Source organism: Cynocephalus volans, chromosome 1 (assembly GCF_027409185.1).
Source record: "Cynocephalus volans isolate mCynVol1 chromosome 1, mCynVol1.pri, whole genome shotgun sequence".
NCBI lineage: Eukaryota > Metazoa > Chordata > Mammalia > Dermoptera > Cynocephalidae > Cynocephalus > Cynocephalus volans.
Genome location: NC_084460.1, coordinates 48,153,505 through 48,170,756, shown reverse-complemented (window position 1 = coordinate 48,170,756; position 17,252 = coordinate 48,153,505). Strand labels below are relative to the sequence as shown.

Here is a 17,252-nt window from a genome sequence, read left to right as displayed (position 1 = left end):
GAATAATGTTGGTGCTTAAAATGTATGAGATTTTGGCGCAATTTGGATTTCAGATTTTCAGATTAGGGATGCTCAGTCTGTAAATGTTCCCCCAGCAATGAAATGCAATTGAAAATTAGGGCTGCATCCAGCTTTAATTCGTTTAATAGATGAATCCAAAATCCCCTCTCATTCTCCAAAACCTAAATCAGTTTGTTCTGAGTTGGGCTTGCAATAATACTCCCGTGAGAAAATCGTCAGGTCTCTGTGCTTTTGCTTCAGACACAGGAGTATGACTTTGGTTTGGTTTTGATTTTTATTTCTTTTTCTCTCCTTCTGTTTTTTTCTCTATTGCAGGAACAATGGGTAACCAAATGAGTGTCCCACAAAGAGTTGAAGATCAAGAAAATGAAATGGAAGCAGACACTTACAAGGTAGCACAGTTACAGCCACAGGGACATCGGCTATCATGAGGTAGAGGCAGAGAGGAAAGAAGAATAAACAGCCTGTCCAGTGCTCATTGCATGGAGATGACTGGTGATGGGCTGCAGTTGCCATTGCTTTTTTAGTTGTATTGCAACCTCTAGAATCCATCAAGGAGCTTGTTAAAAATGCAGGTTCTGAGGCCCCACATAAGACTGGATCAGAAATTGCAGAGGAGGGAGTCTGGAACCTTTCTTTAAGGACCTTCATAGGTGATTCCTATGAAGCCAATTTGGTACTTGCCCCCAGGTGGGTTTAGACCAGCTATTCTCAGCTATGGGTGATTTTGACCCTACCCTGCTTCTGGAGATATTTGGCAATGTCTGGAGATTTTTTTTTTAATGGAAATATTTAATATCATGTCTTTAAATTTTAAGAAGCATATAACATTTCAGACATTAAAATTTTTGATATAGATATTGATACACATCAAGATCATTTTAATCTTACCATTTATTTTAATAGAAAAGTTTAATAGAAAAATTAATATTTAAGAAAATACTTTTGGAAGACAAAATAATTATTCAATTTTAAATAATTTTATTTGTAGTTCTTTAATTAACATTTTTATATTTTTATATGCTTACATTTTATTTTTTGATCGTTTAGATCAGTGGTTAGCAAGCTTTTCTGTAAAGTATCAGATGATAACTCCCATGTTCATCGCAGCTCTATTTACAATTGCCAAGATATGGAACCAACCTAAATCTCTATTGACAGACAACTGGATAAGGAAAATGTGGTATATATATACATGTAGGGAGAGTGAAAGAAAATGGTCAGGGCCCCTCAGATCCTCAGAATCTTGCCGAGCATTTGATATAAATATGCACATGCGCCCAGGTGTTCCTTGGCTATTGTCTAACATAATTGCATATGTGCTCCCAGGTGTCCTGGGTTATGGACGTAAGTATAAAGGACTAGTGGCTCTAATCCACAGGACTCCCCACCCCCTGGGATGCCCCTACTGCTGCTGCAAGCTGTTGCTGCTAGTGACCCCCGGGAGGCCACCACTGCTGCTGCTGCTGAGGACTGAGCTTGTGTCATCTGCCAGTGGCTCCTGGGACCTTTCCCAATTGTGGACCTGTGTGTGAGGGGTCTGGTAACCCAGTCTGTACAATGGGTTTGAAAGGTTTGAGCCCTAGCCCTGACAATACAAATGGAAACTTAGTATAACTAAAATAATGAAACGTTTTGGCTTTAGTTATGAATGCCCCAGCCAGACAATTGGCATAGTCATGCAGCTTTACAATATACGATGGAATACTACTCAGCCATAAAAAAGAATGAAATACTGCCATTCACAGCAACATGGATGAGCTTTGAGAAAACTATGTTAGGTAAAATAAGCCAGGCACAGAGGGAAAAATAACACATGTCCTCACTCATAAGTGGAAGCTCAGAGAGAAAGATGGGCATGTTTTTGACTGTCACAACTCGGGGAGGGAGTGCTTCTGACATTGAGCTGGTAGAGGCCAGGGACGCTGCTTAACATTCTACAATGCACAGGACAGTCCTCCACAGCATAGAATTATCTGGCCCCAAATTTCCATAGCGCTGAGAATGAAAAACCCAGGTTTAGATAAGTGGTTCGCAGGCTTAGCTGCAGACTAGAATCACCTGGAAATGTTGGAAACTTGTGATGCCTGAATTAGACTCTAGGCCAGCTAAATCAGAAACTGTGTGTGTGAGTGAGGGCAGGCACCAGTACTCTCAAAGGTCCTCGGCTGCTGGATTGTGCACCTGGGTGAAGGATTACTTGTTTAGGAATCCCTCTTTTAGAAGACCACTCTCAAGGGCTGAGGCCAAGGAGACCCAAATGGTTCTCCTGAGATCTTCTACAACCAGATAGCCAAAAGCCTACATTTCCACCATCAGAGCTTTTTATATCAATTCAGTTCAGGACTTGGAGTCCTGCTTAACATGGAAACCCCTCCAGGAGAAAGATAATACCTATAACCTGATATTGACCATATCGCAGAGGGAATTTCTGCTCAGAATACAAAGTTGGATTAGAACAAATGGCTGGAAAACTCAGATGCCTGCACAGTGGCCCTCACGCCTGAATGCATATCAGAATTACCTGGGACACTTTTAAATCTCCCAACGCCTTGCCCCACCTTGAGACCAACTAAAATCACTATCTTGGTGTGGGCCAGGGCATCAATCGTTTCTCAAGCTCCTCCACTTGAATTCAAGTTCAGCTAAGACTGGGAACTTCGAACTCTATGAGCCAGGCAATAAGAAAAATGAGCGTAGCAGGAGGTGGGGCCCGTAGAGAACTGGAGACCAAGGTCCTGTCGGAAGGCTTCTGGCTCCAGCCAATATGAAGATGACTAGTGTTCCCAGATTATTATTTTTCATTAGGAGTCTGAAAACAGTGTTAATAAAATCTTCTGATTTTTCAGTATTGCAACTGATTCCAAAATACTTAAAACACTCTGTTGACCAAAAACATCAAATTTGCATACCAAGTACTGACCTGGGATGCCAGTTGTGATGTCTAGGACAAATGTTTTGATGTTTAGATTTTATGAATTCTTGGTTGGGTTAATGATAAATTCAAGAACACAGATTTATTTTAAACAATTAAAACCATTACAAAAGTATAAAAAAGTCTGAGTCTTCTGTATCCCTCCCAGGAGGTTTCCACCTTTAGGAGTTGGTATTTAGTCTTCTAGTTCTTTTTCTCTCTGCAGTTATTAATATATATTGTTAATAGTATTATTAATACTATTATCAAAATAAGTAGTATCAAAATAAGACACTATATGCAAAGTATTTAGCATATAATTAATATTCAATTAATACTATTAGTGGTATAATTCAGATTATTTTATTACTAAAATGATATTACATAACATATTCTCTTGCTAGTATTTTTCTTTCCATGTGGGAATGTATGTATACATATACATATATATTGCTTCTTAAATATCTGTGATAAATAACAGAAGACCAGAAAAATTAGGCCTAAAATTAGAAGGCGGTTGCAACAGTGAAGATGGAAGGGGAAGTGTGGAGCTGGAAAAAACCACAGCAGTGAACTTCCTGTGTTTGACACGGTTGTTGACTAAAGGCCTGGCTGATCGTTGCGTGTGTGTGTGCAAGATGGTGAAGTGAGGTTAACCTCACGGGTTTTGGAATCTGCACGTTAAATTCCTGCTCCATCTCTGCCTATATGAGTGCCCCTTCTGAGCCCTGCATCCCCTCTGTGTAACGAGGCCAGCGCCTGCCTGAGGTCATAGGCTCACTAGGAAGAAGCACGAACCATGCAGTGCTCTTATGACCACAGGAACCCAGTCCTTGAAGTGGGTTATCTTGTTTCTCTGAGGCATAATCGAAAGCTGGGTAGTTTCTAGAAACACACCTTTTAAATTAAATCTAATTTTTGTGAGACACCCATGTTGCCTTTAAGTTCTTCCTTGAGTTCTTCCAATTTTCCCCAAAGACTTGACTTATCCACATGTTCTGTTTCAGGTGGCATCGGACAGTGAGTGTGTTCAAAACGGGATCCCTGTGATAGTATCAACCCACACTGTCCAACACTACGATGAAGGTCAGTCCCATGCAGGGAGATGGGCTCCTCTCATGCGGGGGGAGGGGGTTCTGCTAACCCTGTTCATGGTGAAACAGAATGGAAGAAGGGTTGAAGCCACTCTGAAAACATTTGTATTGGTTTCCTAGGACTGCCTTAACAGAGTATCAGCAACAGGGTGCCTTCAACAACAGAAATCTGTTGCCTCGCATTGCTGGAGGCCAGCATTTCAAGGGTTACTGTATCAATCTCTTTCTGTTGCTTATAACAAAACACCTGGAACTGGGTGATTTATAAGAAAACTAAATTTATTGCTGAAAGCTGGGAAATCCAAAGTCCGAGGAACACATCTGGTAAGGGTCTTCTTTGGTGGTAGCTTTACAGCAATATAGGAGTCTCACATGGCAGAAAATAGTGGAGCAGAGAGAGACTCTTGCCGAAGTCCAGCTTCAGCGAGGGGTGGGTACCCGAAAAGGGATGGGGAGGGTCGGTGAAAATAACAAACACAGACGGAGACCTCAATGCGTCAATATGCACTTTCTCTCTCTCTGAGGGCTGTCAGCGCATTGCAGCTGGAGTCCAGTAGAGCATGAGACAATGCCTTTTATTTAGATTTTTCTCTGCAGGGGGTTTTGGGTACTATTTTTATTGTATCAGCAAGCTTAAATCAATAGTCCAAAAAGCAGGGAGGAAACTTTTTTAGACGTCAGCCAGTCCTTTCCTTTTGTCAGCATGTCTCAGGTGATCAACTCATGCTTCTTTTTTCTGGAATCAGGTTATCAGATCAGAACCGTCCCTTCATTGTCTTGAAGTTATCTTGTGACCTTTTTCTGTTAGCAAGCTGTGGTTAATATCCACCCTATTAACAGGGTGGCAGCTATTTTGGTTACAAAGTGTTAGATAACCTATATTTATTCTTAAATGTAAATACAACTTTGCTAAAAGGAAAAATGTTAACATTTAAATTCTAATGGGGGTCTAATGATTTTATGTTCTAATGGAATGAACCTACTGTCCATATGGAAAAAGAACAGTGGATATTCGAGCAGCATTATCATGCACATTTTAAGGATATGCATTGGCTGTGGCCCTGTAATCTTGATCTAAGTGTCAAAGTGTCATTGTGCACAGCACCATCCCTCACAAAACCAGTTGCACTCTCTCATTTTTCTAAGATCTAATTTTGCAGGTTTAATAATTTTACAGCATATATTTTTATCCCAACATCTGATTCTTAATGATTTATTTAAAACTGGACAACACCAAATAAAGGGAATTCTATGGTTTCATTCCCATATATTTAATTTATCCCAATCATATAATTTCCCATTAATACCAACCATTCTCTTGACATTAATATAATCTCCAGTAAATGATGTTTGCCAACTTACATCATAGTTTGGACATCCCCTAGGGGGATACCAAATTTTTCCTTTCCCCATTTTGTATCCCATATATCCATTTACCCAGATGGTCAGGAGAGGATGGAAATTTCCTTTTTGAAATAACTTCGTGTGTTTAGGCTGCAGCTCATATTTAGTCATGAGCGGTGCTTTTGGAACATATGTTGGTGTGGTCAATTTATCATAAGGGGATAATTTTAAATTGTCCAATTTACTCGGATCCTCTGTGGGAATGTTTAGTTCAATGACTGCAAAATCATTTGTGTTATTTTTATAATCTTTTGGGAATTCAGAGAACTGCCACGCTAACCAAAATATCGAAAGAGAAAGCAAAAGCAGTACTACGAAGCTGAGGCAGTAGCCCTTACAGTTGTAGCAAGTGCTCGTAGCTCTGGCCTTGCCAACAGCTCTCCTGCCGGCAGCCTTGCCAACTCGGAGAGGGCAGCCCAAGCTGATTCCTTTAGGATCCTGCCATGGCGTGGACCACGCCAGATTCTCACATGCTCTCCTTTTAAAGCCCTCAGAACCATGCCTTTGAACACCATTATTAATCCATTCATTATGGCATGGACCTCAGAACCTAATCACCTCTTCAAGGTCTCACCTTTTAATTACCATAATAGGATTTCCCACCCTCAACAGTTACAGTGGGAATTAAGTTTCTAATACATGAACTTTGGGGAACAAAATTCAATGAATACACAGCAGTTACTGTATATCCCAATCGACATTGTCCAGGATCTACCCTCTTCCTTCTTACACACTCATAGGCCCAGGGCTGTGCTTTCTGGCTACAAACAAACACAAAACCTGAAGTAGCACAGGTAATAGTATCTCCTGAGGATGCTGTTGGTAAGGCCACTCTTTCTAACTGTGGATCCATTATCATCAAGTCACAAGGGACCAATGGGGATCCCTTTCAGAACCCAGGGGTTGAGTTTATACTGAGCTCCCATTATTCAAAAATTATTGTATTCTATTTTCATCCAAAAAGGAGGTATTCATTAGTAGACATCAGATACACACAAGGAGGTTTAGCATAGGAACCTACCTTCAATTGTGTCCATTGAAACTGGTAAGCTATATGGGCAACCCAGTTAGGTCTTCCCCTATCTCTTTATGTGCAAGAAAGGCGTGATGGTCCAGAACTGACTGGGTTTGGGGATGACATATCCAACAGTGGGAGAGATTGCCAGAGGCAGCCAGGGTCTGAGAGGTTTGTACTGAAGAATTGTCTTTCCAGGACTAGATAATCTGGAAGAAAAGAAGTACAATAATGTTAATCATTTTCATGTAAATTTCAATGTTGAATGTGTAATGGGCTGGACTTCCCAGCCACCTGGATCCTATAACTTCACTTGTGTATGATGTACCCGGGTTTTGAGTCCCTTCAGCTTTACTGCTGAACAGTTGACAAGTCCTCCAAGGTCAATAAAACAGTGAGAAGCTGCCCAAGTAGGGTGGTGGGTGGTAAAAATAGACTTGAAGAGTTCAGTCATTTTAGTAGGGCCCTCCAGATAAGTGGAATTCTTTTGTTTCCAATTATAAAGGTCAAGGTAGTAAAAGGACTGTATACCCACACCATTTTGGCTGTTCATCCATCTTCATTTAATCCTTCTATGGTCATTTCTCTTAAGGGGTATAGCCCCACTGCGGAAGACGGCCCCCAGCAATGAATTTCTGTTTAATATAGCAGATCATGACATAGACATTGAGAATATAATATGCCCTACAGAGATGGTTATATTTCCTTATCCTCATTTTATTATTATTATCATCATCACTATTATTGTCATCTCCTTTCTTCAAGACTGTATTTTTCTAGAGTGGTTTTAGGTTCATAGCAAAACTGAGAGAAAGGCACAGAGATTTCCCATTTTCTCCCTTCCCAAACACATGCACAACCTCCCCAACTATCAGCATCCCCCACCAGAGTGATACATTAGTTACAATGGGTGAACTTACATCAACACACCATTATCACTCAAAGTCCATAGTTTACTTTATGGCTCACTCTTGGTGTTGTACATTCTATGGGTTTCCATACATGTATAATGACTGTCTCTAACATTTTAGTACCATGCAGAATAATTTTGCTCCTTAGAAATCCTCTGTTCTCCACCTATTCATCCCTTCTTTCCCTCAAGCCCTGGACAACGACTAATCTTTTTACTGTCTCCATTGATTTGCTTTTTCCAGTATGTCATGTAGTTGGAAAGATCCTAATGTAGACTTTTTAGACTGACTTTTTTCACTTAGTAATATGCATTTACATTTCCTCTGTATCTTTTCATGTCTTGATTACTCATTTATTCTTTTATCAATGAGTAACATTCAATTGTCTGGATGTACCACTGTTTATTTATCCATTCACCTACTGACGAATATCTTCCAAGTTTTGATAATTATGAATAAAGTTGCTATAAACACCTGCATGCTGGATTTTAGGTGGATATAAATTTTCAACTCCTTTGGATAAATATCAAGGAGTATGATTGGTGGATCATAGGGTAAAAGTGTGTTTAGTTTTGTAAGAAGCTGCCGAACTGTCTTCCAAAGTGGCTGTTCCATTTTGCATTCCCACCAGCAATGAATGAGACTTCCTGTTACTCCACATCCTTTCCAGCATTTGGTGGTGTCAGTATTCTGGGTTTTGGCCATTCTTATAGGTATGTAATGGTATCTTGTTGTTTTCATTTGCATTTTTCTGATGACATGATGTGGAGCATCTTTCCATATGTTTATTTGTCCTTTTTATGTCTTCTTTGGTAAAGTCTGTTAAAGTCTTTAGCCCACTTTTCCTCCCAGCTAGTGAGTGGTGCTGATAACACCAAGGTTCAGGGTTTGATCCCTGTACCAACCAGCCACCAAAAGCAAAAAAAATTGTGTATATTGTATAATTTATGCACCACATTTTCTTTATCTACTCACCCAATAACAGACACTTTGATTGTTTCCATATCTTGGCTATTGTGAATAATGATGCAACAAACTTGGGGGTGCAGATACCTCTTTGAGACCCTGCTTTCAATTCTTTTGCATATTTACCAAAAAGTGGGATTTCTGAATCATTCGGTAGTTCCATTTTTAATTTTTTTTAGAAACTCCCATACTGTTTTTCAAAGTGGCTGTTCCTATTTATATTTCTCTTTTGGTCCATTTTTAAAATCAGTTTGTTTGTTTTTTATTACCTCTTATGTTTAATACAGGGCACAAGGGCAGGGAGTGCATGGGAACCAAGTGTTGGAAATTTAAAAAGTCTCTCTCTGTCTCACCTCCTCTCTTCCTCCCTTTCTCCTTCCTTTCCTCTCCCCATCTCTAACATATTTATGTTATGTGTGTGTGTTAACACGTATGATATATACATCATATAAAAATGCATGTATATCTCATATACATGCATGTATACCATGAAAGTCTTCCTGGAAGGTGGGAAACAGGCAACAGAAACATAGGACAGCAGTCTGGAATAGCAAGTTGCTGTGTGGACACCTGCAGATGACAGGGAAAAAGAGACCATCATTTCAGAGTCACAGGTTGATTGCACCTGGCTCTGGTACCCAGCAGACTTGCTTTCAACTTACTCAGCTCCTGCTGGAGAATCTGCAAAGCATTTAAGTTAATCCTGTGGCCAGAATTCTGCCTGTTATTCATTGACCACTTTAGCTCTGTGCAACTCACTTTAAAGTGATTATCCCATTTAATCTTATTATTATCCTCATGCTGTTTTCCTCAGGATATTAACTAAGCTGTAATTTTCAGTGCAATTTTCAAGGGACACGGGATTGTAGGTGACTATTTTTATCCTCTGGACTGAATTCTTTGACAATGTCTTTTGATGCACTCTATTCATTTCTACTGGTGTGTACATATATATACATACATACGTACACCGAAGAGTCCCTGGAAAATAGATGAGTGAGAATCTGTAGGACTGTTTTCCTTCTTTTTATCTATACTTCTCCCATTTTGTTTTCAATTACAATTACAGCAGTTCATTGACATGCCTGAACATTTCCTGTGTAGGTTTATTTAGAAGCAGCACTGGCACTGTGGCTAAACACACAGCCTGGGAGGCAAGGACGGTTATTCAAATCATGGCTCTGATTGTGAGCTTGGGCAGATTTCTGAGCATCTCTCTTCTCTCGTCTGTAAAATGGGAATGCTAATGATGGTTAGGGCCAAGCTTCTAAGATTGTTGTGAAGCTTAAATGAGTTGACACCTTAAAATTCTTAGAATAGTGCTTGGGGGTAAATACATGAGGAAAGTTAATTATTCTGTCTTGGATTTAATGGTGATTGTCACAAAGGCTTCCATTAGTTTGAAGTTAATTGTATTATTTCTGCCTAACATAGCCTTTGCAACTTTAAAATCAGAAATTAAAACTCTTCTTTCCTATGTTCCTTATATTTTTTATATCTTGTATTTGTCTTTTTAATACAATGTGGGAGAAATCAATCAGGCAAAATACACTCTTAATCTAAAACATGAACTTATATTCTATTTCCTTTTAGAAATAAATATATTTTGCACAGGTTTTTTTTGTTTGTTTTGTTTTAATATGACCAAGCCATTAGGGGATTTTGATCTCAAACAAACATCACGTAGTACAACTCATGTGGGTTAGGAATCTCTCTCAAAAACTTGGCATCATTATTTATCTTAAGTAACAATATACTGGAAAATCGAAATGTCTTATTTTTTATTTATCACATTCTATTTCTAGCTTAATTCATCAATTTCAGATGCTAGTTAAAAGTCCTGTTTTGGAGTAAGATGATAATGATGTTAAATTCACATGTAATGTGATTTACTTGCAAGGCTACCAAGGCCAACACATTTTCCTGCAACTTTGGGTTGGAGGCTAATGTGTTTGCTCTGCCAAAATACGACAAAATACAATTGAGTGAATATCTTCAATTTGGCTCTATCATTTTCCTAATAAATGTTTTATTCGAATTACGAAGTGTCTGGGGGAATGTTTCTCATAGAGAAAAATGTCCATCAGTAGAAGAATAATTAATCCAATTGGTTTATATCTGTAAGATGGTAATAAATCAGCAATAAATAAGAATAAACTACTGCTAAATTCAGCAATTTGCATGAATCTCAAAATTATTATGCTTGGAAAAGGAAGCCAGACACAAAAGAAAGCATATTTCATTTATATGAAATTCTAGGAAGGGCAAAAATATACTGATTGTAGATCAGTTGTCGCCAGAGGCTGGGGATGATGGGTCAAGGAGATTCACTGCAAAGGGCACGAGGGACTTTTTGGGACGATAGAGCAGTTTTATATCTCAATTGTGGTGGTAGTTACATGATTGTATACATATGTCAAAACATATTGAATTACGCTATTAAAGTTGGTGAATTTTATTGTATGCAAATTATACCTCAAACAGATAAATCTCATTTTTAAAACACTGTCAGGGTACAATGAAAATTTTAAAAATCATCATAATCAAAAGCAACTCACATCAACTAAAGACAGAAAATAATAAATTTAATAAAGGGTCTTTTCTCTTTATATATATAAAAAAAGATCATTTGCTATTTTAGAGGGCTGTCTTCTACCTACCCAATTCTGTTGCTTCCTCTGAATTTGTGGCTGGGGGTGGGGGGAGGAAGGACCTGCGAGGAGGAAAGTGAGGTATTTTGTAAAGAGATGACATCCCTGATCTATTTTGTCAGACTATTTCAAGGCCTCTATATACAGCCCAGGAGAGGGAGATCTCAGGACACAGTCACCTGACACCGACACATGTGATACATGAATTTATTGCATCTCATTGAATCAGCCTATCTTTGAGGCATGCACAGCTGAGCACATCATGTCTGCTGTTGAGAGCAGGGATCCTCTGTGTTTTGTTCACATGCAGACTTTGATGAATGGCTCAGAGATCATGCAGTTAGAACAGAACATTTAGTCCCACACACCCACCTCCAGGTCAGACCAAATTAATCATCCTAGAATGAGAATATGCTATTTCATTTAGTAAGGTGTTAGCCATAGAGATGCCACAATCCCTACTAATATCCAACAATCACTTTCCAACCTGTAAGGTTGGAGAATGACAACCACTGCTTCCCTTTTTCACCTAAAAGCTAAAAAGAGAAGAAAAATGCTAAGCCTGGAGACTCTGGGATGGAAATACCTGAAAAGACTTTTAAGCGCCTTGGGAATATGGTTGCTTTCTAGTTTGCTTTTTATGAAAGGCTCCTGCTCATCCTCCCAAAGGAATATATGGCAAGTATTAGCATAAAACCAGGCTCTGTGCGAGGGTAGACAATGCTGCTATGATTTAATTAGCATTCTGTTTTCCAATGACAAAATCATGGTTTAAAAAGGCACATTTGTTGTTGAGGAAGATCCTGGTGTCACCTTCTCATTCAAGAAGAGCTGAGATAAGGTGGAGGGGCCCAGGGCGAGGCAGGGTGTGGACAGCTGAGGAGGTGGGCAAGTGGGAAGGACACTGTGGCTTCCATGACTAAATAAGATAGTGTATGAAGAGCTGAGAGACTCCTGTTCGTGAACTGTAATATCGGAGACATGATGAATATCTGTGTATGTGTTATATCTGTGCTCTGATACATAGAAAATATTTTTCTCATCCTCTCCCCACAACCCATTTTTGCTCCCTTGGGGTTAGTATCATCCCCCACTGAGAGTGCATCCTCTAGGGAATGGAATTTATCTACTTATGAGGCCACAGAGTATCATAGCTAACAGCCTCCTCCCTTCACATTTCCACGTCCTAATCTCCAGAGCTTGTGTATATGTTATCTTACACAGCAAAAGCAGGCTTTGCAGGTGTGATGAAGGGTCACATCTTAACTTTGAGCTGGAGAGATTACCCTGGATAATCTAGGTGGGTCCAATACAATCACAAGGGTTTTTATAAGGGAGGCAGGAGGACGGAGTAAGAAAAAATGTTGTGATCATGGAAGCAGATTCAGAGAGAGAAAGACTTAAACATGCTGAGCTGCTGGCCTTGAAGGGGAAGGATGGGGCCCCAAGCCAAGGAATGCAGGTGGCCTCTGGATGTTGAAAAAGGAGAGGAAATGGATTCTCCCCTGGAGATTCTAGAAGCTGACCCATTTTTGACTTCTGACTTTTAGAGCTGTAAGGTAATATATCTGTGTTGTTTTAAGGCACAAAATTTGTGGTGATTTATTATAGCGGCAATAAGAAACTAACATGAGTACGCTCAAGCAGAGAGTCTCACAGACCTGGTGTAGTTCCCAGTCTGCCACTCACGAGGTCTGTACTGTGGCAAGGAATTTGTACTCTCAGAGGCTCATCTGTAAAATGGAAATAATGATGCTCACTTAGCAGCTGCACAAGGTCAATGTGTTGAAATAAAGGAGTGCGGGCAAAACCACAAGTAGTCTATTCTCATGCTTACCCTGATCACTGGCCTTCCCTGACATATCACCTGATGAGATTTTCCCACCTGCCTAAAACTTCACAGATCTTTGGGGAAATAAAAATGCCCTCTTTTTTCTCCATCTTCAATTCCTTTCTAGCAAATTTATCACATTAGTCCCCGTTAAAAATAATTGCTCAGTCCTCACTGCTAATGGTTAGAGGAGACTAACACGTGATCTATCCACCAGTACACATCGTTTTTCAGAAACAGGAGATTGTCTCTGTTCCACCTGGATAAGAAGTTTCTAAAATTAATATCTTACTTTGTGTTCCTAGTCAGTTGTTCCTTTTCCTTTAAAAAAAAAAAAAAACAGAAGTGGGATCATTTTATTGCCTTGAAAATTCTTACGTGAGCAATGTGCTCCTGCCAACAACATAATGAGTGAAAACAGAAGCATTTGCCCACATTGCTACTTGGGTAAAGTGGCTCAGACTTTGGAATACGCGATGTCCCCAAGGCCGTGCCACTCACTCCGGGATGCAAGTCCCATCTGTCCTCATGCTCATTGGTTAGAGCTGCCCACCACTATGGGCCAGCCACGGGCAAACAGGAAATAGGTCAAGTGTTCCTTCAGTCTGCCTTAATCCTGCCTCTGGTTTCTAAACCTCTCCTTTGCTTTTATTTTTTGTTTTCATTATTCATACTTTTTTTAATGACATGGGATATGGTAGGGCTTGGTACACATACATAGTAAGCATTCTGAACAATACACATATTAAGGTAGGACAGGAAAAAAATTCCCTCCCTAACTCTGATGGCTTTCCCACCCCATCCCGAATTTCCTTCCTTGAAGGGAGGCAAATACTCTTTACAGTTTCTTGTGGCCAGAGGTATTTCCAAGTATGTATATTTATAACTCCTCCCTCTACCTCCCAACACCATTTTTAAAAAACAAATGTGAACATATTATGCATACTGTTGGATGCAGTTTTTTTCACTTACTATATGTCTTAGAGGATTTTAATGCCTGTGGAGCATTTCACTGTATGGACGTAGGATCATTTATTTAACCAGTTCCCTGCTGATATGTGTTTCGGTCATTTCCAGTCTTGCCTGATGACAGTAGCCATCCAATAGTTCCATACATGTGCCTTTGAGCCCCTCTGCAACTGTATTTATAGAATAACATTCTAGAAGTAGAAATTAGAGCTCACAGAGTTTGTGAAATTTTAAATATTAATGGATCGTATTAAATTATTCTCCAAAGAGACTGCCAAATCACACTCCCACTGGTATATGTGGCTGCTTTTTTCCACAATCTTTCCCCATTGTGGTTATCAAATGCCTCCCTTTTTACCAGTTTAACAGGTGAAAAGCTGAGTCTCATTGTGATTTCATTTTGCTTCTATTTTACTGCTCATGAGGTTGAACGTCTTTTCATACGCTTAAAAGCCAGCTGGATTCCTTTTTCTGTGAACTGTTTACTCTTGTTATTCTTCCCCTACCCCCATCCTGCCACTGTGATGATGTTTGTTTGTATGGTGTCCTCTTTTTTAAAACTGAGATATAATTCACATACCATAAAATTCACCTTTTAACGTGCACCATTCGGTGTTTTGAAGTATATTCACAAGGTAGTGCAACCATCCCTGCTATCTAATTCCAGAACATTTTTATCACCCCCAAAAGAAGTACCCTACCCTTTAGCAGTGACCCCCTATTCCCCTCTCCCTAGCCACAGGAAACACTAACCTATTTTCTATCTCTATGAATTACCTGTTCTGGACATTTCACATAAATGAAATTATGCAGTATGTAGCCTCTTTTGTCTGGCTTCTCTCACTTAGCATAGTTTTCAAGGTTCATCCACGTTGTAGTGTGTGTCAATACTGCAGTCTTCTTATGGCTGAATAATATTCCATTGTATAAATACACCACATTTTGTTTATTCATTCATCAGTTGATTGACATCTAGGTTTTTTCCACTTTTTGGCTACTGTGAAAATTCTGCTATGAACACTCATGTATGAGTTTTTGAGTGGACATGTTTTCTTTCTCTGGGGGATATGTCTAGGAGTGGAATGGCTGGGTCATGTGGTAGCTCTGTGTTTAACTTTTTGAGGAATTGCTAAACTGCTTTCCAAAGCAGCTGCACCATTTTATATTCCCACCAGGCACGTATGAGGACTCCATTTCTTCACATCCTCTGCAACAATCCATCTTTTTGATTGTGGCTGTCCTAGTGGGTACGAAGTGGTATCATGTTGTGGTTTTGACTGCATTTCCCTAATGACTGATGGTGTTAAGCATCTTTGTATGTGTTCATCGGCCATCTGTGTATCTGGAAAACATAATGTTGTCTTGATCTGGCTGCTTTTCTGCATCCTTCTCCCTGAGCCACTTGTCTCACATGGTTTCCTGGCTAATATTCCCAGAATCCCGAACGGATAATAGTTGCTTTTTTTTTTTCTATCTTCATGGTGATGAGTTTTTATTTTCATTTTTATTTTTTATTGAAACATAGTTGATTGTACATATCTGTGGGGTACAGAGTTGAATATCAGTACTTGTGTGCAATATGTGGTGCTCAAATCAGGATAATTAGTATATTCAACATTATACAATGTGATCATTTTTCGTGGCCTTTTATCGATTCCTAATAGTCGCTCTTTGGCAGCCTTGTGTGTGTCTTAAACTTGACCTGTCCCCGCATCTCCAAAGCTTACCCTTGGTGTCCTAACAGCTGAGGGCACTAGTAGAATGATATATGACCTTCCCTGGTAAGCTGCTCACCATTTAAAAGGCACTTAATATTGTATATCTAACCAGTGTTCTTGCTGGTTCACATCCCTACCACCCTTGGGGTGGGGGAAAACAGACTATATCACATTGCTGTTAGAAATGTGAATCTAGAACCTTTTTTTGGAAAGTAATCTGGCAGTATCTATTTTTTGAAAGTTAAATGCATGTTGATTTGGGTGCAGCCTTTCTATATCTGTACCTCTGTTCTATAGAAATAAAGCACCAGTTTAGGATTTTTGAACATGGAAGTTTGTTTCAGCATTGCTTGTAGTGGAAATGAAAAGAAGAATGTGAAAACTACCAAAATATCTGTCGATCACACAGTGGCTTAAATATCTTTTGGTGCATTCATACTAAGGAATATTGTGCAGCTATTACTGGTTAGCTCAGTTGGTGAGAGCATGGTGCTGATAACACTGAGGTCCAGGGGTTGATTCCTGTACCACCAAAAAAAAATCTGGTGAAAAATATAAGATACATTTGTATAAATTGACTATAAGAAATAACTATGATGTATAAAAACAATTAAAACTATGATTCAGTTTCTATAAAAAACTAACAACAAATGCAATCACTGTATATGTGTATCTAGAATGATCATACATGTTTATGTGCTCAGGAACAAATTTTGATAAGCCACATCAGGTTGCAGATATTAGTTACCTTACAATAAGGGTGAAAGGTACAGACAGGGAAGGACAAAGTTAAGAGAAATTGTTTTGGTAGAAAACATATGTTAAATGTGTATTGTTACCAAATCTAGAAAGAAAAAAACAAAGGACCAAATCAAACATCTGATGTCTTTGAGTGACAATATTTGCTCATGTGGAGAAAAGGCTGGTTTTACATTTGAATGAACTTTGTGTGTTCCAGATTTTTGTGGCATATAAATGATAGAAAATATGTGAATAGAGAGGAGAGTAGAAATCTTGAGTGTCACTGTCACAGTCTTGCCCTGGAGTGACTGATCATCATTGCTGCCTTTAAAAAATCTTTCTCGAGAGCGTGGCATTAGCAGTACCTTTGGCCCACATTCCGTTTGAATCCAGCATTTTCATCACTAAATGTCCAGACATGTTGTTTCAAGCTGATAGTCAAGAATTCTTCCACGATGCCCCAAAAACGCATTCCTTGATTTATGCTAAAAATTTTGGGCGAAGACATCCTGGTTTTTTTTAATATTGAGATAACAAGCATGAAATGCAATCATTCAGTGAAATTTTCAAATCTAACATCTTCTTCCAAGCCATGAGTATCCACCATGTGAATCCTGATTTCAAGACCTTTAAAACAACAAATGTATTTGCACAACACAGAAAGCCACAGTTGTTTGAAGTGTCACTTGACTCTTGCAACATGACCATAAAAGGGTCATTTTTGCATAACTTTTTGAGGTCTTCATCAGTTTTCCCAAGGGCCTATCATAATCTTTTGATATTCAGATATAGTTCTCTTTTGAAAACTTAACTGTGTCATGTCACTGTCTACTTTTCCTTCATCTTTGATGAACTGTTTTAACTTTGCTAGATCCTGTCCAACCACAGCCACGTGTTTAAACCGAGCAGCTCACTAATGTTACTTTACATAACTACAATCTCCTGTATATTTAACAATATTTGCAATTAGTGTGCATTATATGTCTGCTTGTTTTGTCCTTTATCCTGACAGCTCAG

General features: G+C 39.1%; 1 protein-coding gene across 6 annotated transcripts in view; it reads left to right on the top strand.

Annotated features, from left to right (window-relative positions):
- Nucleotides 1–341: 341 nt before the first annotated feature.
- The window catches only part of BCAS1 (brain enriched myelin associated protein 1), a 95,941-nt gene continuing 79,030 nt past the window's right edge, over nucleotides 342–17,252 (top strand). For all 6 annotated transcript variants that reach the window (XM_063075764.1, XM_063075740.1, XM_063075758.1 and 3 more), the window contains exons 1-2: nucleotides 342–413; nucleotides 3,943–4,021. In XM_063075764.1, the coding sequence (XP_062931834.1) occupies nucleotides 342–413; nucleotides 3,943–4,021 (151 nt within the window). The remainder of the gene's footprint in view (nucleotides 414–3,942; nucleotides 4,022–17,252) is intronic.